Source organism: Xyrauchen texanus, chromosome 34 (genome assembly GCF_025860055.1).
Source record: "Xyrauchen texanus isolate HMW12.3.18 chromosome 34, RBS_HiC_50CHRs, whole genome shotgun sequence".
Lineage (NCBI taxonomy): Eukaryota > Metazoa > Chordata > Actinopteri > Cypriniformes > Catostomidae > Xyrauchen > Xyrauchen texanus.
The window spans coordinates 29,806,983-29,833,519 of NC_068309.1; the positions used below are offsets into that span (position 1 = coordinate 29,806,983).

General features: G+C 37.3%; 2 protein-coding genes across 2 annotated transcripts; one reads left to right on the forward strand and one right to left on the reverse strand.

Annotated features, from left to right (window-relative positions):
- Positions 1-1,982: 1,982 nt before the first annotated feature.
- On the forward strand, positions 1,983-13,965 carry LOC127628145 (kinesin-like protein KIF20A). The gene is made up of 19 exons (XM_052104848.1): positions 1,983-2,123; positions 2,606-2,795; positions 3,391-3,507; positions 3,613-3,732; positions 3,883-4,021; positions 4,157-4,332; positions 4,633-4,738; positions 5,542-5,754; positions 5,934-6,045; positions 6,936-7,010; positions 7,506-7,649; positions 7,948-8,116; positions 8,218-8,364; positions 9,732-9,871; positions 9,960-10,062; positions 10,185-10,434; positions 10,560-10,651; positions 11,626-11,763; positions 13,087-13,965. The coding sequence occupies exons 2-19, from the start codon at positions 2,616-2,618 to the stop codon at positions 13,447-13,449; spliced, it is 2,784 nt and encodes a 927-aa protein (XP_051960808.1). The 5' UTR covers positions 1,983-2,123; positions 2,606-2,615; the 3' UTR covers positions 13,450-13,965.
- Positions 13,966-14,096: 131 nt separating this feature from the next.
- Positions 14,097-26,025, reverse strand: cdc23 (CDC23 (cell division cycle 23, yeast, homolog)). Its single transcript, XM_052104850.1, has 16 exons — positions 25,916-26,025; positions 25,212-25,284; positions 24,966-25,103; positions 23,225-23,267; positions 23,035-23,140; positions 20,691-20,823; positions 20,427-20,604; positions 20,099-20,196; positions 19,327-19,408; positions 18,170-18,323; positions 17,729-17,848; positions 17,563-17,638; positions 17,409-17,470; positions 17,220-17,298; positions 16,828-16,947; positions 14,097-14,764 (listed from the first exon to the last, which is right to left on the reverse strand). The coding sequence occupies exons 1-16, from the start codon at positions 26,023-26,025 to the stop codon at positions 14,597-14,599; spliced, it is 1,740 nt and encodes a 579-aa protein (XP_051960810.1). The 3' UTR covers positions 14,097-14,596.
- Positions 26,026-26,537: the final 512 nt, after the last annotated feature.

Below are 26,537 nucleotides of genomic sequence, written 5' to 3' on the forward strand. Positions count from 1 at the left end.
TAAAGGGAAAATGGATACTGCCATATACACCAAATTCTTGAGGAAAATCTGTGGCCCTCTCAACAACTATGAATTTCAAAAGTTATATCAAAGTTACTTGAATGTTGTAAGGCAAAATTTGTAAATAAATCTGGATATGGACATTCCAATATTTGTAATGGGTTTTGATTTCAGGCTGTGAGACAAAAAAAATAAAAGGAACTCTTCCAAAGGGGTATGATGATTTTCTATAGGCACTGCATGTCAACATAGAATGCTGTGAATGTGAAAATGTTACTTGTCAAATTGTTTGGAATAACAAAATATATAATTGTGCAGTCAATCTCAAAGAATAATGTCTTTAACACAAAACAGGTTAACAATCCACTGGTTAATACAGTAGGCTTTACACCCATAGGCGACGTAGTTGCCGGTGATGTCTGGTGAGGACTTGCCTTACAACAGGCCTACAAGCTCTCAGTCCAGCCTCTCTCAGCCTTTTGCGAACATTCTGAGTACTGATGGAGGGATTGGGTATTCCTGGTGTAACTGGCCACATCAGCAGTCCTCGTGCCTCCATGCAGCATGCCTAAGGCACATTCACGCAGATGAGCAGGGACCCTGACTCTTTTCAGAGTCAGTAGAAAAGTCTCTTTAGTGTCCTAAGTTTTTATAACTGTGACTTTAATTGCCTATCGTCTGTAACCTGTTAGTGTCTTAACAACCGTTCCACAGGTGCATGTTCATTAATTGTTTATGTTTCATTGTCAAACATGGAAAACATTGTTTAAACCCTTTACAATAAAGATCTAAGTTATTTGGATTTTTACAAAATTATCTTTAAAATACAGTGTCCTGAAAAAAGGACATTTCTTTTTTTGTTGAGTTTAGATGCATGCGTGAATTTTTGGATTATATGGGCTATTTATAAGAAAATGTAAGCTAGATAGCTCCGAACAACATTTACTAAAATCACTAAAGTGAATGTATTTCTGAGTGCCCGATGACTGTCCAGTAAATTGTTGTTACTATAGAAGGTGCTGTAAGTGATTCTTTTATTGAATAATAGCCTATGAGAAAATGTTTTTTCTCCCTGATTCATAATGTCCTGAGATATCTCACCTGTCTCTGTGACAGCACTAGACTGAATAAACAGCAAACTAAAATGTGACCTGGCCATAGACACATTCTTTGGTCAGCCAATCAGAAAACTTTTATGTGCTTTCTGCCTGTCAATCATTTTGCACGTTGATGAAGCAGAACATCTGTTTCAAGGCTATTAGAGGGTGGTGTTTAGGGAAAATGGAGCATATCCAATTTAAAGGCACAGTCTTGTGGAAGTTCCAAAACAACTAAAATCACTTACAGCACCTTTAATACCATTACTATTATATATGAATTCGATATTAAACACTCTGGGGTTTGGGATGTGGAAGTAAATGTTTGCAGGGTAAACTTTGATAGTGGTGAATGGGAGATAACAGCAAATATGATTTACACTTACCCATTTGCTCCAAGAGCAAAAGAATAAATTCTACCCTTACATTTGAATGACTTTCCAGAAGAAGAAGAAAACAGAGAGCGGTGAATTAAGACGGTCAGATGGGAGAAGATGCCAAATTTACTTTCACTCCCTCAGCAGCTGTAATAATTCATTTTTTTAAACTAATTCCAGGGTTATATATCACAAAGCATAATGTTATAAATTTACACTCAATATTTAAAAAATGCTGTGAAAAATGTCTGCAAAGCGGCAGGTTACAGCATAGATATTATATAGAGACGTCTATGGCCATAGGCATAAACAATTTTAAGTCTATGGTGACAGCGAGAACACCTCCAGAGGTGTGACGTCAGCTGTGTGATGACCAATGAAGTTCTCCCGCATGTCTGATTGGTCAGAGGGTGTGGCTCTGGTACACGGTGATTGGTGGAGCCCAGGATCGCGGCGTTCAAATCTGTTTTTGTCTCAGGAACCGTTAAGAGTTAAGAATGCAGGTGGAGCAATACATTTAGTTACAGTATTAACAGCGTACAGATTAGATGCTTTGATTTTTCAGTCAACTATCGAGATTAGTTGTAGAAGTAGTATCCTTAAATTTCATTCTGGAATTACATTTTCCCTAAGGGCATCGTAAAAAAAGGTAAGAACAAATCAAACACGAGTCTTTTCAAATGTACGGACGTGCAGGCTCGCTGCTAACAGCAAATTAACTAACAATTTAATATTTTCTTCTTATTCGATCCAAGTATTGACTTCTAATGTTTTATGTTTGTATTTTGTTATTAATTATAGCGAAATGTCCAAGGCAATGTTAAGTAACCAGGGGAAAAAACTATTTCGTTGAACTGAAGTGCAGGTAGCTAATGTTAGTTAATGAAGCAGATATGCATTTATATCGTTATTTGTATTTTTATTTATGTGCATTATTCTTGTTGTTATCCGTTTTACGTTGTATTAGGCTGGCTCCTTGCTCTATTTACAGCCCCTGCTGTTTCTAAATTCAAAATAAACGCATTTAAACATCCATAAACAATCTGCCATAAAAATGTATATCCCTTATTGTGGAGCTGAATGGGAAATCGTTCATGCTGAGTGGTGAATTGTTCATGTTTTCATGTCTAGATCTGGTGTAATGGCTCTGGCATTGGCTTCTCCTTGCGGGGTTCTGTCTGATGAGGAAGAGTGTGGAGCTGTGTTTGAGTCCACAGCTGCTGATATTGGAGGACTCATGAGATCTCAGCGGTTTCTGTCTCCTCTACCAGAGATCTCCGTCATAACCCCTGCTGCTGACTCAATCACTCCTATTAAAGAGGTATGATGTCCACTGAAGTGTTTGCTGGACTACTACCACAGTTGCCAAAAAAAGTATTTGGGCACTTAAGGCACGCATAAAATGTATGATCTGTATGTATGTCAGTCATAGCATTAGAGAAATCATCAAATGCCGTTTATTTTAAGAAGATATTGCACAGGCACACTATAAAGCAAAATAGTTCATAAAAGAAGTCTTACGGTAGTTTTTTTTAAAATTATTGAACAATAGATGTACTGTTTGAAATGAAGCCAAAAAGTATTTGGACCCTTTCTGGTTGTCAAACATCCAGAGATGAATCCTTTAATAGTGTAAGCAAAATGACGAAAACATGTGCATGCTTTTAGAACAGATGCTGAATTGTCAAATTGCGCTTTAACAGTTGCCCCAGGCTTTGTGTTGCTGTTATTTCAACCTTTGTGTGTTAGTGGCTCCTTCACAATTATTCTTTTCATTACGGACGATTTGTAAGTTGTGCACTTGTCCTTGGGTAAACACAAACTGCTTGCTTTATGATAGAGTTTTCACCTCAGGGTTTGTTCAGATTCACTGCTGGGATGTTAATAGTATTTTCATCTGTTCTTCTGACTGTCAGTCAGTGCAGATTAAAAGTGATGTAAGCAGAAGGGGCAGTGCTGATGATGGAGCAGAGAAGCTGAAGGTTTTCCTACGGATCCGTCCTCTCTCAGAGGATGAGCGAGGAGATGAGCAGGTAAATCACAACTGGAATTTGACAGACCATTTATAAGGAGATGTTATTAATAAGAAAGGACCTAGTTGGCAAACAATGACGTCTTTGTTGAAATGTTTTGTTCAGGGCTGTGTGAATGTGCAGTCTGAGGACAGTCTTCTTCTGAGAGCACCCAAAGACTCGCGCAACATGAAGAGTGCAGAGCGAGGAGTCACTCAAAGCCTGCACAAGTTTTCCTTCACTAAGGTAATCTAATATACCATTTCATAGTGCTGGCCGAAACAACAGTGTTCTTGGTCTCCTTTTACACTGGATGCGAAATCACACGAAAAAAAGGAAATTGCAGGCACTAAAGAAGTTCTTTCACTGTTCTGATGAAGTGTTTAATTTGTACAGATTTTTGGACCACAGACATCTCAGCAGGAGGTGTATGATCACACCATACGCGAGATGGTGCGAGATGTTCTGCGAGGAGAGAATCGGCTCCTCTATACCTATGGTGTGACCAACTCAGGAAAAACTTACACCATACAGGGTAAGACAGCTACAAAACACTGGTCTAGATTTAATCTAGGCAGGATTTAATTTTAATGTAAATTTACAAAAAGCAAACTTTAATGGGCACACATTCATTTTTTTTAATAAGAGTACTGTTGCTTTAATTCAACAGGGACGGGTGGAGAGGCAGGTTTGCTGCCAAGGGCCTTAGTATCTATATTCCTCAAGCTTTCTGGGAGGCTGTACTTGGCCATGGATCTCAAGCCTGTTCTGAGTCAGGAGATCAGAAAGCTGGAAGCCGGTGAGGTTCGTGTTGAGGAAATGTGCCGTGATGCTCTGCTAAAAGAGGTAAAGAATTTTTTTTTTTTATCATTGTAACAATTGTTATTGTTATTAACAGTTCTGCAAACGAGTAGATGACTTTTTTTTCAGACACAATTTGGCAAACTACTTTGGTGGATAAAATTAAACCTTGAAAATATTTTGCAATGTTGTAACCCATAGAATTGGAATTCTATGAAGTGAACACAGACAAGCGGAGTGATGTAAACAAAGAGTGAAACGTCTTTTGAAACACTGCTCGTCCAATCAAATTGGCAAAATATTTGTTTTTGTTGACCGTGTCTAATTGTCAGTCTTTTTGTTCAGGAGGAGAGCTCAGGTGGACCTCACTCTAGGCTGCGGGCAGGTCTGTCCTTGGACAGTGGCATCAGTGGACTGTCAGTGACTAGTCACATAGCAACACAGCTTGAAGGTGAGGATCTTTCTGACATTCCAAACTGAAATACCATTTAAACTCAATTTATAACATTGCTTTTAATGGGAGGGCCATCTGGAAAGCTTGTACAGTAATGCATGTTTTTGCAAAGTTGATGAAAATCCATCTACTTCTCTACCAGGGGGACTCAATATTTTGTTTTTGGCTGAAGATGTTAATTTTCATGGTAAATTTCTCTTTTAAAGTTACATTAAGTAATTTGTGCACCAAGAGTGCTAAGACAATTGCCAAAACATGTTTTTATTTTATTTAGCTATTGACTGGACATAAGCACTGCTTATTGAGCACACCTGATACCACATAATCCAAAAGGGCTGAGGAAAAGAACTCATGCACATTGGTTATTCCATCATTACTGTAAATTTGAATGTGAGAAAGTAAATGAGATTTGACAATGGGGCAGTCTTCTGTGCCCTACTTACAATACCTAATTTTGTAGCTCACTTAAAAAAAGTCCACACAAAATTGACTCCCCCTTATGACGTCTCAAACTCTAATGACTTTTCTTTTTCTGCTGAACACAAAGATTTTTTGAAGGATATATGATGTTTTATTTCCATACAGTGCAAGTCGATGGGGTCCAAAACTTTCAAGCTCCAAAAAGAGATCTCTAGATTTATAGTGAATAGGGAGTTCCATTTTTGGTCTGTTTCTCACCTAAAACTGGTTTTGCTTCAGAAGATTAAACAATCCCAACAAGTTATATGGAATAACTTTTAACATCCTTTTTGGAGCTTGAAATATTGGAGTTCTTCATAGCTGGTGTCTTTGTGCCTCAGATTCAGATGGTATTTGTCTGGAGACGAATGGTCTTTCCCTCAGCGGGGATGAAGGTCTGGAAGAGGGGGTGCAGTTCTCAGTGTGGGTCTCGTTTTATGAGATCTACAATGAATTCCTTTACGATCTCCTGGATGCTCCACCTTCACTTCAGACCCGCAAAAGAGCAACTCTACGCCTCAGTGATGACAAACACGGAAACCCTTACGTGAAGGGTAAGAATCAAACGGAGCCAAAGATTAGCTAATTTGGTGTGGATTCTGCCACAACAAATGACATTGCTAGTTTTCTAGCAATTTCCTCTTGGCTAGCCCTGTTCCTGGGCTAGATATTTGGATTTGGCAACCTGTTCTATGTAAATTTTTCATTGAATCATTCCTGTCCTCCCATTTAGATCTGACCTGGATTCAGGTACGTAGTGCAGAAGAGGCCTGGAAATTGCTTAAAGTTGGTCGACGCAACCAAAGCTTTGCCAGCACTCACCTGAACCACAACTCCAGCCGCAGGTACCTGCTAAATGTAATCACCATATACATTATGACATTACAGGAGCATGGGTGATACCATGGAGTGTAATGGATGTCTAAATGTATTAGTTCACCCAAAAATGAAAATTCTCTCATGATTGACCCTTCTCTAAGCCATCCCAGATGTGTATGTCTTTCCTTCTTCAGAAGAACTGAAATGAAGATTTTTACAAGCACATTTCAGCTCTATATGTCCACACCATGAAAGTGAATGGGTGTCATCAGGCTGCTGGCTGTTTGAAGGTCCAAAAGGCATATTTGGGCAGTATAAATGTAATCCAGTTGATCAAGTCTTCTGAAGCAAATTGATGGATTTGTAAAAAGTAAATCGTTAATTAAAACTTGTAAAAAAAATGCTTCCTGCTACCAGTTGATGCATCACAGAGCTGTCGCATGCTCACACAAGAAGTCAGAAGTGCGCTTGGTTTGCAACAGGGGAACAAACACCACTTTTGGTCATTTCAAACAGAATCCCAGCACTGGCTGGAAGTAACGATTTAGAGTCAAAACGTTTTAATTATTGATTTGTTTCTTTCACAAACCTATCGATTTGCTTCAGAAGACATTAATTGATCGGCTGGAGTCTTGTGGATTAATTGTATGCTGACTAAAAGTGACTTTTGGACCTTCAAACAGCCAGCAACCTCATGGCACCCATTCACTTTCATTGTATGAACATACAGTGCTTAAAGTCTTAATTTTTTTTTGTTCTGCTGAAGAAGGAAAGACATTCACATCTGGGATGGCTTAAAGGTGAGTAAATCTAACTAATCCGTTAAATGCTTCAAGACAACATGGTATTTCAATGACAATAGAGACATGTTGTGGCGTTGCACGGTAACGGATGAAGTTTTTCTCATTTTTTTTAGTCACAGTATCTTTACCATCCGCGTTCTACATGTCCTGCCACAAGCAGAGTTGGGACAGGTGACTCGAATCAGCGAGTAAGTCTCTTCAACTTTCTCTTTTTTTACTTATTCTTCATGTATTGTGAGACATATATATATATATATATATTAGGGCTATCGATTTAACGCGTTAATTCAGTGCGATTCGTTTGACTAAAAATAACATGTTAAAAAAATTACCGCCATTAATCGCAATGCCACCAGACTGTAATATGGAAGATTCCCGACTCCCGAGAAATGCAAGCTTGTAGTACCACCTGTTTACTCCATAGGTCAGTTAGTGAAACTTCAGCTGCGTGGCAACGAACAGTTTATATAGTGAAGAAAAACACCCTTGAGCAGCAGAACAACAGAAACATGCGTTACGTTCTTGCGTTCAAAACATTTGGAGCGCATATATATATATTATAGTCATTGTGTTCCTCTTCATTTAAAAAAAAATAAGTTATTATAAAGAGAGCCAAGAGGTTGGACCGATATAAAATCCTGTGTATGGGAATTGTGCACTTTTACATTGATTTCTTCCATCAGGCTCTCCGTGTGCGACTTGGCGGGGTCTGAGCGCTGTAAAGACCAGCAGAATGGAGAGAGAATGAAAGAGGCAAACAACATCAACACATCTCTGCTTACACTAGGGCGCTGCATCACTGCTCTGAGACACAACCAAACCAATAAGTGAGTGTCAACACTTCATCAGTTGTGCCTTCTTATTATAAATTATACATATTAAACATGTCGTTTTAGACCCCTGACTCAAATTGTTGTGACCTATTTTTCTGTTCGTGGAGTATTTTCCAAAAATATTCAAGCTTGCCTTTTCCATATAAAGTTTCTAGAGTTACTATGAAGTGAAAGATTATCAATTAATAATATACATTTTCTGATAGTAATCCTCTTTTGTTCACATATAGAACTGACATTTCTCCTGTATTACTCCACAAATCACAGTGATCCTGATTTCTCATCTCCACAGGTCTCGTCCTCCACTGGTTGTTCCATTCAGAAATAGCAAGTTAACCAGGGTTCTCCAGAGTTTCTTCTGTGGTCATGGGCACTCTTGCATGCTGGTCAATATCAACCCCTGTGCCTCCACCTATGATGAGACTCTTCAAGCACTGAAGTTTTCTGCCATCGCCACACAGGTGAAAAGATGGTTCCTTCTCTGGCAAAATGTTTTTTTTTTGTGTGTGTGTTTGCACAAACATTTGTAAAAACTGGCCACTGTAAAACTTTGTTCATTCAGCTGGTACATGGCCCATGCAGTAAGACACGTGTGGCCTACATCCTGTCTCTGCTTCGTGAGCAACCCGCTATCCCCAACGACACCACTCTACTAGAGGAAGAGGAGGAGAGTGATGAGGATGGAGACATTACTATGTTTGATCCTGAGGTAAATCCAGTTAATTTCATAGAAAAAAAAAAAAAGAATGATCTTAGAGCGAATGTTTATTTATTTTTTTATTAATGGCTAAAATACATGTGAACCGTAGGGATTAATCCCATTATTTGCTGCTATAACATCTTCCACACTGCTGGAAAGGCACAAAATTCCACTTGATGTTGGAATATAGCTGCATGGATGTGCTTCCATTCATACACGAGAGCATCAGTGAGGTCGGGCTATTGGACTCAAGTTGTTGTCACAATTTGTCCAATTTCATGTTTTGTTGAACTGTCACTTTAAGAGGTTTATTAGTTAATTCACTCACCCTCATGCCATCCCAAATGTGTATTACTTTTTTTTTTCTTTTGCAGAACACAAAGATTTTAAGGATGCTTTCAGACATGTAGCTCGTTTGATTTGTTCCGAAATAGGGGCTAAAATTGTTGCATTTCCCCTTGGTTCGATTTCCTTTCACAAGACGGCATTTCAATACAGAACAAAACTGTGTCAATAAAAGTCACATGTAAACTGTCTCCTTATTGATCAGAATGTCTGTGCAGTGTTCTGGGATTTAGTGCATCCACTGATATAGGACCAGTCCTTAAAATTATATATCTGTCACACAAATTTTATGCAATGTAAAATTTGCATCATGGCTATTTTTATACATCAATAGTTGCTTTTGCATAATTTCTTCACTGAAAAGTGCCTATTCTCATGGTCACAGAGCAGGCTCTTGTAGGTCCATACAATGCAAGTCAAAGGGTCCAAAACTTTGAAGCTCCATATAGCATATAAAAGCAGCATAGAAGTCATCAATTTGACTCGAGTGGTTTAATCCACATCTTCAGAAGCAATATAAGTGTGAGTGAGAAACAGATCAATATTTAAGTCCTTTTTTACTTTGAATATCTACTTTCACATTCTTTTTGTTTTTGGTGATTCACATTCTTTGTGCATATCGCCACCTATTGGGCAGAGAGGAGAAAAAACTGACTTAAATATGGATCTCTTTCTCACCCACACCTATCATATTGCTTCTGAAGATATAGATTTAACCACCAGAGTCATATGGATTGCTTGTATGCTGACAATTTGGGTATTTTTTATTTTTTTTTATCTTTCACTTGCATTGTAGCTAGGGACAAAGCTGAAATATTCTTCTAAAAATCTTTGTGTTCAGCAGAAGAAAGTTAGTCATATACATCTGGGATGGCATGAGTGTGAGTAAATGAGGATAGAATTTTCATTTTTGGATGAACTATTCCTTTAATGTCTGCCTATGTTGATGGCAGTTTTGGAAGAGCCTTTTTGAAGTCATTATCGATTCCAAGGTTATCATGATTATAGCTGGATCTTATTGTATTTTTCAGGCTCTTCTGAAGGCCATCGATGTTCTGAAGCGTGAGGTGCTGCGACAGCGGCAGGAGAAAGACGAACTAGAGGCCAAGGTTCGAGAAGAGGTCTGCACTGAGATGATGGAGGTCATCAATCGCATGCAGGCTGACTACAGGTACTCCGATGACACATATAATGGTGCAGAAGTTCATTAAAATGGTTTTGGTATAAGTGGATGTTTAAGTTTCTCCCTCATTGTGCAGTGAGACGATGGAGAGTGAGAGGGATCTGATGGAGAAGAGATGTGAGAACAAAATCAACAACCTGAAAAGCAGCCTGAAGAAATACTACAGCCAAGAGTTGGAGGTCTGTGAAAATGAAATATATTTGTTGTTTTGACATTGGTATGATTATCTCTACACTCAACATCATAAGTAGCCACGACTCATGTACCGAATGATTTTGACAGTTGTAATTGTGTTCTGTAGGAGCGAGATGAGGAGATCAGAGAGCTTACTACAGCTCTTAAGGAAAAGGAAGAGGGAGATATAACCTCAGCTCCTACATTTCCACCTTTGAGTGATGCCAGCTGTCTACGGCGCTCGCGCCGCTTGGCATCAACACACAAGCGGGACACCGAACATGAGAGCATGGAGCTCATGCAGTGTAAAGCTGAGCTGGACCAGTGTAAGGCTGAGCTGGACCTGAAACAAAAAGAACTGTGTCTGAAAACACTCGGTGAGTTGTCTTCAAAAAAGGAGAATGAATGTAGAATCTGGAAAGTATTGAACTGTTCAAAAAAAATATTTAGATGGCTGTTGTTTACAAAGGACAAGCACAGTTAACTCTACATTCTTCCCCAGAACTGAAGCGTTTCCAGGAGAACATGCCTCATACGGGTGCCACGGGTACTCTGACGACTACAGCTGAGCGCAAACTAGAGGAGGGCCAGAGGGTGAGTGCTCATTGGATGTGGTTGGCCTGTTGAATACTCTCTGTATGTTTTCCAATGTATGCTACTATAATTTAAGATATTATGGACCCTATTCACTTTCTTAATGAATGTCCTTTAGCTTTTTGTGCTGAACTCATCAGTGCTGATTATTCTACAAAAAATAAATCTAATTCTTCAATCTGATCTTTAGTGACTGGGTGGAATATCAGGGAATTCCAGGCTGGGAGAAATCATGTAAATTAATCTAAAAATGTCTCAAAGTCATGAAACATTCATGGAAACTTGAAATAGTACTATGTGAATCGTTTGCAAGTGCAATCACTTTAAAATAATTATCATCCAGTAATAACAAATTACTTAAAGGTATGGAAACGCAATGGTCAAAAGGTATGAGATCCCTGTAGTCAAGGTATAATCATTCATCAAAGTGTAATCATTTCTGAGACTGCTTTTTTGCTGATGTAACCAAGGTTGAGTGGGGGAAAATATGAATCAATAAGATCGTAGCCTAATCTGTTTCACCCCCTCCAGGGTTTCCAAGTTTATGGAAAACCATGAAATATCCTTTTATTTATTTATTTTTTTTGATTTCCAGAATAAATTAAACCTTGGAAATTTTAAAAGAATAGTTCAATCATTTCTACATTCAAATTTCTTTGTTTTAATGTCTGTAATGAAAAAACAATTGTGTAAATTGTGCTGTAAAAAGATTTTGTTGGATTGAAAGCACATTTTATTCCATAAACACTCTATAAAATAATATCTAGCCAAGCCAGCATGATGACATCAGTCAGCTTGTTAGGGTAACCTCCATATGACTCATTGGGGTGGAACATTGTTTAATAGGAAACCGTAATAAGCTATCGAAGTCGACTTTCCACCAGGGGGTGATTGACAGCTTGGAAATCCTCCCATTATTTGTCTTTGTGTACAAATGTCTCCAATAAATCGAATTGTTTAAATCTGTTTGATAGAACCTGAAGCAGCTGCGAATGGAGCTACAGATGTTGGGCATGAAGCTGCAGTCTGGAGAGAGAGCGTGTTGCCGTAACACAGATGGAGAGAAACTTCGTCTTGCTCTCTCATCAGCTGACACTAAACTCGCTAAACAGGTAACATGTGCAAACATTTGAGCATTTAAGTAATACATTTAAAGGTGCTGTAAGTGAAGTTTTCATGGAAATTTTTGCAAAAAAGTCCTACTCCCTGAAAGATATTACTGAAATAAGTGTCCTGCGATATCTCACTGGTCTCTATGACTCCACTAGACTCTGTAAACAGCAAACAAAAATGTGGCCACGGACAATGACACTTTCTGCCTGTCATTTATTTTGCACGTTCTCAGTGTTGTAGTTGCATCAAATTATTGAGGCTTACTGACATTTTTATGCCATGTTGTTCATAACAGTGGTCAGATGAGGGCGCTGTTGTTTTTTTACAACCGTTTCTGCACAATGTCGGCCTCAAAGATAATTTGGTATTTTTGAAGTTCTGGGTTTTGGAAAAAGGGTGTGTGGCTAATCCAATGGCTCAGTCTCGTGGAAGTACAGCGGCTGAAATCGCTTACAGCACCTTTAAGGCAAATTCTCATTTACTCGCCCTTATGTCGTCATAAACTCGTATGACTTTCTTTCTTCAGCGGAACACAAACGATGATAGTTTAATGGAGATATGATGTCCGTACTATGCAAGCGAATGGTGACTAAACTATCAAGTTTTAAAGCAAGTCAGCATAAAAGCAACCCATAATGCTCCAGTGGTTTAATCCTCGTCTTCTCACACAAATCTATTAGATCTCTTCAGAACAGACCAAAATATGAAATAATGATTGAGCCTAGAGACTGCAGTGGGAAGATTTATAGTGAAAAAGGAGTTGAATTTTGGTCTGTTCTTACACAAAACTAGACAATTAGCATTTTTGGGTGAACTTTTTCTTTTAAGAAGCTTTGCAAGCAATTCTGGTTCGGTTCAAATGCTGTACTTTAATCAAACTACATTACATAGGAAGTAAACGGTAAGAAGAGTTTTAACATGTGTAACTGGAAGCATAGTTAAGGATATCCTACACCAATGCTTTTCCCTGTCTTTATTTTTTCCTATATTCTCTCTTTACCCCCTAAAACTCGTCAACCCTGGTTTAGATTTTGGAAACCCTTACCAAGAACAAAATCCAAATAATGTCTTAAGAATGATATCACTTACAGATTGACAAGCATCCCCTCCTCTGGAGTTCTTCTTTTAACTCTTATGTTACTAACATTCCTTGTTCTAAATTCTCTTCTTGGTGTTAATCCTGACTTTGTAGTCTGATTCTGTTACGATTAGAGTTAAAATAAACCCATACTAATGACTCCAGTTTCCACCCTCGCCTGTTGCCCTCTGACCTTTTCTAACCCTGTTTGCGGCACTCTCCTTCCTGTTTCTCTCTCTGCTAGGATCAAATGCTTGTGGAGCTGCACACCAGCCTGCAGCTGGTCAAAGCAGACCTGCGCAAGAAAGACGAGACTCTGGTACAACTACAGAGCACTCAGCCACCCAAGCCCCCCATAACACCCGGATCCTGCAAGAAGAGAGGCTGTGTTGCAGCAGCAGCAGCTGCAGCTGCAGGTTACATAGAGAACCAGCCTCCAGAAAAACGTCCCTTTTTCCGCACCCTGTTCCACTCACGCACGGCATCCAAGACGCCTGTCCGTCAGACTCGACAAAGGCCTGAGACCACCACGCCCTATGCCCGCGTGTTACGCTCACGGCAGCCTTCCCCTCCATCCACTCCAATTCAGCTCCGGTTCAAATATTAAAGGCCCAAGAACCTGTACACACATTTTATATCTTTTTACATTTCTAAATGTACATATTACTTTTAAGCATTTATTGATTCATGAGCTTTTCATATTATAATCAGGTGGCCTGATTCTACTTTTAAGTCACTTTTCTTTTTATGGCTTTTATTTGATTGAATGTTTTGAGGGTTTCCATTTGTAAAATCAGAATGTTATGGCTGTGTACTACTGTCAGCTGGAGCATGTTTAAAATGCTTTAGAATGTGAAGATTTAAAGGGATAGTTTACCCAAAAATGAACTTTTCTGTAATTTACTCACCCACATGACATTCATACATGAAACACAAAAAATGTTAATGACAGAATGACATCCCCAGTCACTATTCACTTGCATTGTATTGGAAAATGAACGGTGAGTGAGGCTGTCATTCTGCTTAAGAAAATCAGTCATATGGGTTTGGAACAACATCAGGGTGAGTAAATGAAGAAAAACAATTTTAAGTGAAATATCCCTTAAAGATTTTACATATCCCACATGCTTTCAAATGTGTACATTACTCTAGTACTTGTGCAATTCAAAACAAACTGTATACAGGTAATGGTAAACCACTTTCCTCATTTCTCAAATGTATATATTTTTCTACAAAACTCCAAAACATGTAACATTTTGTTCATGGTTGCTGCTTTATTTTTGTTGTGTGGAAGTGTTTTTCTGGAGAATAATCCTCTAAGAATGCAGTGTTACTTTGCCCATCACCAAATAAACATGCTCCGTTCAAGTGGCCAAATGCATAGATTAAAAACACTACATGCTTGCATTGACTGCTCTTCTGCATGGCCAAAAATGTGTTTTTCACTTTTGAATGTCTGCATGTTTCCAATTTTTTTTAGGATCCGAACTAGATTTGTGAGCTTTGCAATAAAACAGTCAATATACATAAACTGATTTTATGTTGTGCTTATTTAGGAACAAAGAATACCATTCAGCGATTACAACAAATTTGGTGTAAAGGACACTTGTCTATACAAGCAGTTATGTACAGTCATATCTGGAGGTGAAGACATTATTTTTTTTTCTCTCCAACATCTGCATTAAGTTCTAAATCTTCAGTCAGTATGTTGAATCCCACAGGATCGGTGAAGTTGTCCAACCAGAAATAAGGCATTATGGTGTAACAGAAGACAGATCTAGTGGGGACACTCTTCTAACTGGAGTTGTGTTGTTTGACAGCGGGTTAAAGACGGAGGGTAAAGACAGCTCTGTAGATGAAGGCTCTCCTTGTTCTCGCACAGCAGAGATCTGTCTTAGCAAAGCTTTGCCTTCCTCACGGGCCTGGGGTGGAAAAAAAAAAACCAATAAGCAAACAAGTTTGGCCACTGGTGCTACATTGTCTATGCTAATCAGACCACACAGCCTGAAGTGGGTGTCTGCAAGTTCTTTAAGACTAATAACAAAACTCTACTGCCTAAAAACAGAATTCTGAAGGCTTATTTCTGTGTTGATTTTGGGGGGAAATCTGAACTCGGGGAAATCGATTTAAAGGGTTTTTTTCTGGGGGGTTCAATACAAGTTAAGCTTAACAGCAATTGTGGCATTAAAATAAAAAATTCCAGATTGTCCCACGTTTATTTAATAAAAATAGCAGTTGCACTAAGCCACTGGCCCCATTCACTTCTATTGTAAGTGTCTTATACCTGCAATATTTTCTTTTAATAAATAAATCAGGGGTGATTTAAAATTATTGTTTGTGGTAATCAACATTATGCCTCAAATAAGGTAAACTTGAATTGAACCTGAAACATTTCTTTAAAAGGTACATTTCTGTAAATATTTTGCCGGCTCATATGGCAGTTGTCTTAGTTTATGGTTTCTAATGACATTGTAGAAATGTGCTATTTGCAGTCAGCCATGATTACATTTATTTAGTGAGTGAAAGTGTCTGACAGGGTTTGTACAGATGCTTCAAAGTTAAATTCAAGGACTTTAAGCACATTTTTATTTGTTTTCAAGGACTATGCTGGAGATGTCATTAAAACTAATTCTTTATTTTTACATTTAAATAAACATTTTATTCATTCAGTTAATTTGTATAAATGCCACTTATTACAAGTACAACATATCTCAATGAGCATGTTTAACAACATATTCTCAGTAACAATTCTTGGTTTATTCATGAAGAAATTGATGTGCTATTGCAGCGTGCTCCCTTAAAACGCACTTTCAACAAAAGTGAATAACGGTCTGTAAATAGTCGTCCATATGACTCATGTGCTGTTTTCTAAATTCACACAACAGGTTTATGTGAGGAACTGACCAAAATTGCAAATGGGTCATTCTATAAAAAAAAACCAATTGACTTTACAACTTCCATCCATCCATCCATCCAAACATTTAATCATGTTCCATTCAGTTCTGTTTTTGCCTTTAAACGCTGAGGGTAAACATTTTTTATATAACATGTTGATATTGGCTGTTGTTTTGAGGGTTAAATGTGTTACAGTATCATATTTTGACGGTTCACTAATAATGTGTGCTAACAAAACAGGGTTTTAAGTACATGCGGATTAATAACGATTTAGTTTAGCTTTTTTTGTTAACTTGTTCGGCCTTGCATTAATGCTTTTATAATAAAATAAATATATTTTCTAAACAAAATGGCAAAACAAAGTCAAGCCATTTCATATCACTAAAGGTTAGGTTATAGAATGATACTTTTTCTGTTTTGCTATTTGAAAGCTTTTTCATGACTAAAAGTCAAGGGACATGTTTGTCAACATATTTTGATATTGACCCAAATGTTGTCAGAAATACATGCTGTAAAAAAGCTGTCTTTACACAAGGGGGCGCTCCTCCATTGAACTGCATTCAAATCTCAGACCGTTTTACATCTCATCTCATTTTTTCACTCTGGAGACTAATTTGTAATTAAAACTGATAGTTGCAAGGATTCATACTTGTTAAATCCGCAACAGCAGTAAATATAAAATAGAACCCTCCAGTAACACTTGATTGTGATTGGCCCATTCTGAACAGCACTGCCAAAAGTAACAGGTGCCACGTTACACCGCTGACTATGCGCTGCTTGCTTCAGCAGTGGTCTAGCGGTCTGTCGTCATGTTTTTACGAAAATAAATAAATATATTTAATTTATTAAATGCTTTAAGCAATGTATTTTATGATTTTCTATAATTCAAGAACTTTCAAGCACCTCTTGGTAAAATTGACCCATTTTCAAGGGTTTTCCAAGACGTCAAATTCAAGTACTTCAAGCACCTTGTACAAACCCTTGTCTGACAACAAGAGAGGGGGTTCAGAGATAAAGTGAGGGGAATTCAGCTGGTCAAGTGACCCCATGAGGCAGCCCAACTTCAGTGCATTTGTTAAAAGAAACTCACGTCATTATAGTCGCAGCAACGCTGAGCGCAGAGAGAAGCCTCATCGTAGAGTTTGTTCTTGAAGTAATACTGGCCAAGATATCGCAGAGCTGTGCTTACTTCAGCATGCTCCAACTGCTCCTAAGATCATAAAATACACAGTTAAGAATTATTATAATATTAAATTCCTCCAACAGACAAACTGTTCCGTGCCTCCAAAAATAATATAATATCACTCTTTTCACAATCCATTCAAACCTTAATGGATCAGATCAAGTCCACCAACATTATTTCCCCCTGACATTCTGTTTCACTGGTAAATGTCACATCTAGGATGTCAAATGCCTCCTTTAAGCTTCACAGTATTCTGAAAAAGAACCCTTGTAAGAACATGAACCAATCCAATAACTTACTCCACATGAGAAAATATCTTGGATGTAGATTATGTAGCACTGTGCCGCATCATCAGATTCATTCAGTTGCTCATGAAGCCTAAAAGCAAACAAACACACCGTGTCAGGTCACCACATCATTAAAGCAATTTTCAGTACTCACACAACACATTTTCTATTGTTGACATAACGGAACAAAGACTCACTCACTTTGCCAGCTTCAGAAGCGCCATTCTTTCCACATCCCCAACAGAATATGCTCTCCAGTAACACTGGACCAACAAAAAGCCAAAACAAGTCAAGATAAAAAAGCATAACGTTGGGAGTCAAAATATATTTTTGACAAAAGTGTCTATTTTCCTGCCTTTTTGGCTTCAACTTGCTGTGACAGTTTCTCATAACATTCACCAAGTGCCACAAGCATACGGGAGTCATTCGGCCTAGAGATGACACAAAACAGTGTCTTATTAAACAATAAACCAAAATACAGGTCAATTAAAAACTAGGACTGACTGATGTGATGCCTTCACCTGAGTTGATGGGCCTTTCTATAGTAGTAAAGCGAGTAGAAAGGCATTTTGAGGATCTCGTAGGTCTGTCCAAGTCCATACCAGGCACGGTAGTCCCTTTTGTTCACTTCAATAGCATGCCTTATTATAAAAATAATAACTGTGGTTATTAATAAAACCATCGTAACCACAAGAATTACCATGGTTAATCTATAGTAAAACCATGGTTACTATATGGATGCAGTTTTATGCAGTTTATTCCACCAATAATCATGGTTACTTAACTTTCTTTTTATAGTAAATACAATATTAGTATAGTAAAACCATGATTTCCACCAAAAACTATGGTTCCTACAGTCTAAAATATTACTATAGTAAAACCATAGTTAAACTATGGAACACAAAACTTATTGAGAGGGCACGCAAAACCTATTGTGTATTTCTGTTTATCATCAGATGTACCTGTAGGCCTGAATGGCAGCAGATGTGTTTTTCATCTCCATGTACTCGTGACCCATAAGTGTCCAGGCCCCCAGACAGCGGGGGTTCAGCTTCAGAGCCCGTTGAAAATACAGGGCAGCTTTCTCATGCTGAGACCGCAGACTGTAGTAGTTACCTGTGGATGGAATAAAACAAACAGTATTTACAAGTGATTTAATGGTTGGTATTGTTCACTGTCAAGTATACATAACTATAGAGTGTAGACCTTAAGGCTATTGATCACCAACGAGCTTGTATTATTTTACAATTTAACTGCAGGGCAACTTTAGCCCAATTTACACCTTACACTAACATGCACTTTTGGTGATTGGATCACTATTGGATAGAACTTGACAGCATTATATGCAAGCTGTAAATGCACGCAAGACGCATTGCGATCGGATCACTCAAACTAAATTAGGAAAGGTCAGGGATGGATTCTGACCACATTTAAAGAAGGTGTAAATACACATGCGTTTAAGTTATCTGAATATTATACAATTTGTATCAGCGACCTGAAATTTAGCTTTGGTGTCTGTCAAAAAATGTTTAACGAAGGAAAGACCTTGACCATCAATTGGTGATGGAAAGCATTTGAATTATACATCAATAATATTAAATTCCCTAAAAGACTGAGTATTTTCTGTTACCACAGGCTCTTATACATTATATAAGTAGCGTTTTCCATTTAGCATGGGTAACTTTGATCGGATCTATATTCCATCATAATGGAGACGCATTTGACAGCAAGGTGTAAATGCAATCCAGCTCATGAACATCCAGATACTATCCACATATGAAACACGTGTTAATGCAATGTGTAAATGGGGCCTTACTCAACCAATTCTGACTTAACTGTTCCAACAGAATGAAAGCATTTGTGCATTTTCTGGTTTTTCAGGCTTCCTTGTTTTTCTCACTTCAAGTAAATCCAAAGCTTATAATAAAACTTTATTTGCTGGGGCAATAAAAAAGCCTGTGCACACAGACTCCTAAAATTTGGGTTGAAGTCAGCCAATCAGACTGGAAATTTAGATTTCAACAAACTCTTGCTATTTTTGAGTGCACCATGCATCAGACAGTCAATGCATAATGGATTTAGAAATAATGACTTTCCTCTGTCCATGTTTACTGCTCACCTATAACACAGCATGTCTCTACTCTGTACTTGTCTATCTCCACTAGATTGTGGGCCAGGAAGCTGAGCTCTGGTTTCATGCTCTGGAGAAGAAAAAAAGAACAAAACAAAAACAAGTTAGGAGATTTTTGACAACAGGGCATCTTAATAGAATACCACAAATATGCAAAATAATTTGTGCAATATTCCATATATATGTACGTTTACCATGTATTTTTACTGTGTAGGGATGTAACCCCAGTGTCCTGGCCAAATTCTCCCCATTGGCCCTTCTCAATCGTGGCCTCCTAATAATCCCCATCAATTAATTGGCTCTATAACTCTACTCTCTCCTCTCCACCAATAGCTGGTGTGTGGTGAGTGTACTGGCGCACTATGGCTGCCGTCACATCATCCAGATGGATTCTGCACACTGTGGTGGTTGAAGAGAGTACCCTGTTCATTGTGTAAAGCGCTATATACATGTAATGTTCGTTCATTCATTTTGTCATATATATATATATTTGTATTATTCATTCATATTTAAAACAAAATGTATATTATATCACCTGATAATTTGTCAATGTTATTATAATTTATATTATTATATTTTTTGTGTGTGTCCATATGTAACAGGAAGACATTATGTGAATATGTGTGGAGTATTTTTACTGTGTTTATATGTAATAGCAACCTTGATGACAATGACAAATTTCTCTACGGAGACCAATAAAGAATAAAAATAATAATAATTTCATTTAAATATATTATAATCAGAAACAGAAAACCAATACCCGGACATAGAGCAGGTTTGAGAAGGTATCCATGTTTTCAATGCGGAAAGGATCCTGTTCCCGGAGCTCATTAAACAAATATAAGGCTTGATCAATATCTGCAGAGAGCATATAATTAGGAAACAAGTTATTATTATTATTATGATGATCCATATTCTTCATTACATTATTCAAATAAAACATTATGAGTATTAATGATATGGTTCATTTTATATTCCATTTCAATCTACTGATTTCAAACACATCACACACATGCAATGTCTTCTAAAAATCTTAGTATAATCATATGACTCCAATTCAATCATTTACTCTTTCGTAGAAGGCACACCTCGTATGTTATGGTAGGCCACGGCGATCTGGGAAATTATATATGTGCTCTTGGCAAACCCTGCTTCCATCAGAGACTGATATTTCTGCAGAGCCTCTTTGATCATCTGGAGTTCAGTGTACATGTGAGCCATGAAGAAATCCCTCACCCAGCAGTCAGGCAGAGACAGGGACTTCAGCTGTGATAGACACAAAACAGAGAAACTGCTCAGTCCATTTGAGTTTCTACAGTGAACTGTGTTATATGGTGTGCTCAAAGATGTACCATTTCAATGTTAGTGATGAGATTGCACAGCTCCAGCCATGATCCCCAATGCAGAGGGAGAGCATGTGTTGCAGCTACGAAAATTCCCACTGCCTCTTTCAGCAAATCCAATTTTCGAAGAACAACCCCGTAACTGGTTTGAAATGAGAGATGCATATTAACAAAAAGGCAGTTTGCAACTGGTATTAACATGCAACTGTAGCCAAGTAGATTCAATATGCTAAGGCATTGAAATAAATCTATTTAAAAATAATGAATGCATGATTCCCCACAGTATTTCACTAAACGAACACAAGGGAGAATGAGATGAATCATTTTCAGTGATATGCACTTTTATATTTTATATACAATGACATATTTTTACTAAAACATTTTTTGTAAATGAACAAGGTGTGCAAACACTACTCCACTTTTATTTTGAACCCAGTTGAATATTTAATAATACTAAATTAATACTGTGGGACCAAGTCATGTTTATTATCATGATATCATACTGAATTATCATTATTATTTTGAGGATAAGATTTGTTTTATAGACAAGTAATATATTTTCTGTCCTATTTACTTCACCTGGGGCATTTATTTTGACACAGAAAATGTAGTGTGTCGTTTACAATGTTTCCCATCTGGTGAAACGCAATCTTCTCATTTTCTAGTTATACTGTGCCACATTTGAAAAATTGAATAATAACTTGTAGTGTTACTCATTTTTGGAATTTTGCGAATGCATAAACCTGCAGTACTTTTTTCACAATGCATGTGATCCGCTCTAAAAGCGCTAAAAACACTAATCCATGAGACCTGCGCATGCACAAAACAGCGCAACATCGTTTGAAAGCTTTACACTGCATGTAGGCATAATGATCTAAATGGAACAAGTGCTTTGAAATTTGCAGACAAATTAATTGTTCTGTTTTGATTTCTCAAAATGCATGAACAAAGTAGGATTTTCCCCAGATTTCTATTAGCCTTAGCTCTGTAACCATTGGAATCTCAAACTTTTTACAGCAGAATTATTTCTGTGAAAATGTCAGGTTCCTATCTGGTCCCCCACCAGAAATATTCAACCCAAAAGTGAGGGGAATTTTAAATAATTGAACTTGCTCATCCTGCATTTACACCTTTTATTTTTTTAAATAAATAAGAGAAGTATCAAACCTGACATTTTGTGCATGCACACTATACTTACCTAGGTACCCCTAAAACAATTCAGACATTATAAACTGATGCTCAAAGGTCCACTTTGAGCAATCTTGTGCAATACATTAAGACTTAAGTTCTAAGTCTAAGGAACAAGAATGTGCAAAATGTTTATATATGTACATGTACCTTGTAATGTGCTCTAGAGATCAGAGATTTTTGTTACAAGGAGCTAGGACCATTCTGTGCTGAGATATTGAGGTTTCCATAAATATCTGAATAACCAAAATTTGTTGTGTGAAATGACACAAAGATGGCCGTCATGGTTAAACCAAGTAAAATAAAAACTATAATAAAAAACTGGTGGATTGCAATACCAAAACATAAATGTAATCCCTCAAACAAAATCAGGAAAATAAAAAAATGGTCAAATAACTAACTATACAATCATTGGACCATTTGAGATGGACTGACCCTGCTATATAACGCAAGTTCTTGCATTAACACAAGTGCCACTGTGAACAAGCTTTTCGTAGCACTCACTGATGCCCAGTGGACGTCAACATTTTCATTGAAAATGTACTTCAATTTCAGGGGTTTTCTTCACCAAAACCTATTGTATGTCTTCAGAAGACTTCGAATATGATGCATGAGTTATTGACTACTTTTGGATCATTTCTAAGCTTTACAGTGAAGCACTGTCATTTGTATTGAAAAGGTGATCTGTGATATTCATTAAAATTCTTCTTTTCTGTACCACAAAGGAAAGAAAGTCAGACGGGTTTAGAACAACATGAGGTTGAGTAAATTATGACAGAACTTTCACTTTTGGGTGTAATATCCCTTTAAGATCTGTATTTCTTATGAATTCAATTACATTTATTAATTTAGCAGATGCTTTTATCCAAAGTAAATCATACGGTATTCTGAAGATGTTCTGTGAAGTTCTTATATTTATGGGCTTTCCCTAATGGTTTTTTTAACCTGCATATAACCGGTAAAGTTGAAACTTTTATGATGTCTGGGACACTTAAGCGATTACAACACAAATGTGATGTGGACCCATCATGCGTTTCTGACTAGTGTTTCCAATTTGATTGAATTGCCGAGACATATGTTAATACCTGAAGTAAACAGTGACAAATTAACAACAAATTGCATCAGTCCAAGTATATCTTTGACAGGTCCTTCAAATAATACGTACAGATAAAGTGCAAATCCATCCAGCTGGCCTGCACTGTGCTTTTTGCTCAACTCGACTCGCAGTTCTCGCAGGGCTTCATTTCTGACCTGACCCTTTTCTAATGGACCTGAAACCAGATACATGACACAGATAAATAGGTGCAACAGAGACTGTGGGGAACAATAAAAAAAAAATGGAAGCTTTCTCTTACCAAGGCTGTCGACTGTCTCATCGTCTTTTTTCTTTTCCCCTGACTAACAAGAGAAAAAAAAGAAGGACATATGTTATAGGTATATGTTTTTGTAGTTGTTTTGTCAAATTTAACCTTAAAAAAATAAATAAAAAAGGACCCTCAAAACAAAAACAATCATTGATATTGATTATTCAGCCGTGGCCAAAAGTATTGGAAGTGGCATAAATGTTGTGTTTTGCAAACTTTGCTGCTTCATTATTGTAGATAATTTTTCCACGTTTCTATTGTATACTGGAAAACAATGAGGCTTTTATTGGCAAAAAGATTCAATATATGCACAGTCAATATTTACAGTATTGACCCTTGTTATTCATAACCTCTGCAATTCGCTCTGGCATGCTGGATATCAGCTTCTGGGCCAAATCCTGACTGATGCTGATCCATTCTTGCCTTATTAGTGCTCGGAGTTGATCACAATTTGTGGACTTCTGCTTGTCCTCTCGCCTGTTGAGGATTGACCATGTCTATCTTTAGAGGTAACCATTGCGAACAAGAACACAATGATTAGAAGCACTTCTTCCCTCCTTTTATATCAGTCAGTCTGTTCTTATAATCCAATCAGAATGATAGTTATTTCACCTGACTAGTACTCTTCACACTTTCCCAGGTGCTGCTGATATGATTAGTGAAATTATGTTAGTTGGTAATTTTGTGCCAGGACCAAAAAACTGTGAAATTTGGGTTTTTGTGATTAAGTTCATTTTTTTGGCAAATTAAGCTTTTTGCAATTATTTAAAATGCATCTGATCACTCTGCACAATAATCTAGACACAATGTGAATCAACACCACAACAACTGAAGCAGAAAACTTTGTGAAACACAAAATGTATGTCTTTTGGCCATGGCTGTACAGTACTGCGCAAAAGTCTTAGACACATATGATGTTTCACAAAATCATTTGTCTCAAGATAGTTATTAATATCTTCAGCTTTAGTGTGTCAAAAGGAAATATAAATGTTAGACTCACAAACATTATTTTTGCAAATAGAGAAGATTAGAATAGAAGAACAGGGAGCCCTACAACAGATGTCATGACCCCCACAGAGTCCCCCACTGAACCATTGTGTCTTTCTGAGATTACATATAGAGACAGAAGCAGTTGAGACTGGCAGAAGAAATAGGCAGAAGAACTGTGGCAAATTCTTCAATAAGCTTAGAACATCATATCTGCCAACAACCAAGAAAAACTGTGTCCAGATGTACCGAGGAGAATTGGTGCTGTTTTAAAGGCAAAGGTGGCCACACCAAATATTGATTTAGATTTGTCATGTTTACTGGACTTTGTATGACATTTAGTGAAAAATGAAAACTATTTATTTCATTATTTTGAAGACATCCTCACTATGCAACATTTTTCACAAGTGCCTAAAACTTTTGCAAAGTGCTGTGTATATATATATAGAGAGAGAGAGAGAGAGAGAGAGAAAATATACAATTTTTTGGTTAAGAAAGCCACTGATGACAAAAATTCACGTTTTTAATATTTCTATTTAAGGTGAATTTTGACTTAAGCGAGCTGTGATACTCAACATTCACATTTTCGCAACACAAAAACTGTTGTTCTGAAACGGTATAAACTCAGCTAATGTTATGTGTAGTTGTTGCCTATTTTATTTTAAAACAAATGTTGCAGTTCTGCTACAGTGGGTCTAAAAGGGTTAAATATGTATGTGTAATATATATATAAAATCTCTCTCACCAGGTACCGTGAATACATATACAGAAAATATGCTTTCGGACTCTGGCAGCCACGGAGAAAATATGCAGCTCGATCATATTCCTTGAGGTCGAAATATGATTTTGCCAGACAAAGAGCATCCAAATCTTTGGCATCCTCCTGAAAATAAAAAAATAAGGCCATCAGCCATCACACATGCACTATGGCAAGCATTGAAAAGACAAACATAACTAAAACACACAAAAGATTTTAGGGCTGCACATTGACCTCAGTTAGATCAGTTGGTGGGGGGATCTCATTCAAAGGAAGGGTATCCAGAGAAAATGCCAGTTCAGACGCCCTGTAACACAAAAGCCAGGTTTATTGTCATTGTCACACATTGCAGAGCAATAGATAAAAATGAAACGTGGAAACATCAGTGCAGACATTTAACATACAATCGGCAGACTGTAAACACATGATGTGCAGTAACTACAGTAAATTACAGACAATAAATGAGACAGTATTGAACAACAAATGGCACCATGAATATACATGTATATGCTCTTAACTGAATGTTTTAGTTGGTTAATGTTTTAGTTGGTTAAGGCTGAGAGTATGAAAGCATTATTCTTACAAGAAATTGCACTTATTTTGCTATTTTAACTGCCAATTTGTGGGTCATTTGAAATGAAAACATCTGTAAATATATCTAAATGTCACACTGATTGGGTCCCAAAACCTAGTGAGTTGCCTATGTAGGTAGCCTTTCTAGACATCATATTAGGCGCCTACCCTTACAAAAAAGTAGTGGTGACATCAACTAGTAATCCTATGCTGCTTTGATATTTAGCTTTGGGTTTTTAGCCGTCATTTCTTTGTTTATTTCATTCTGTTAGCTCTCATGCTAACTTGCATCCAAGAAGACACTACAATTAAAACTGTCTGTAGTCTTGTCACACGTGTTAAATTATAAATATAATTAATTTTACCATTTCACACTGTGGACGAGTCCTCTTTCCTTACACTGCGCTATGATAGAAATAAGCTGCTTTTTAATCTGCACCAAGTCACCAAACTCACTGCTGCGGGTGGCCGCCATTTTTCATAAATACGTCATAAGGATGTCTCCAGAGCGCAAAAGCCGATTGGCCACGCTACTGGATCGTTTCACAGAACATCTAAATGTTTACGGACGTTAGAAAATAATGTTCTTATTGTTTAAACGTGTTCTTATTGTTTAATTTCTATTAAATACATTTGTGTAATTTTAAGAATAAGAACAAAAGTATAGAAAATGTATTAAACTGTACGATTTATCTGAATAATTTCTATATTCACAAAAGTAGAACGTCCAAATCTCATCCATCTTACAAGGCTTTCTGATACATAAAAACTTGTCTCTTTAAAGCGTTAGTTCATCCAAAAATGAAAATTCTCTACATCATTCATGCCATCCCAGATGTGTATGACTTTCTCTCTTCTGCTGAATACAAATTAAGATTTTCAGAAGAATAACTCAGCTCTGTAGGTCCTTTCAATGCAAATTAATGATGGACAGAACTTTGAAACTCCAAAAAGCACATAAAGACATCATAAAAGTAAACCATAAGA

Bases quoted from the DNA above. Each gene is read 5' to 3' on its own strand.
- LOC127628145 (XM_052104848.1), top strand. From the start codon at position 2,616: ATGGCTCTGGCATTGGCTTCTCCTTGCGGGGTTCTGTCTGATGAGGAA. The intron at 2,796-3,390 runs GTATGATGTCCA...TCTGACTGTCAG, and splicing joins CAATCACTCCTATTAAAGAG to TCAGTGCAGATTAAAAGTGA. The intron at 10,435-10,559 runs GTGAGTTGTCTT...ATTCTTCCCCAG, and splicing joins ACTGTGTCTGAAAACACTCG to AACTGAAGCGTTTCCAGGAG.
- cdc23 (XM_052104850.1), bottom strand. From the start codon at position 26,025: ATGGCGGCCACCCGCAGCAGTGAGTTTGGTGACTTGGTGCAGATTAAA. The intron at 25,104-25,211 runs GTCAATGTGCAG...TTTTATTTTCAG, and splicing joins CACCAACTGATCTAACTGAG to GAGGATGCCAAAGATTTGGA. The intron at 20,824-23,034 runs GTACGTATTATT...ATTTCAAACCAG, and splicing joins GATGGATTTGCACTTTATCT to TTACGGGGTTGTTCTTCGAA.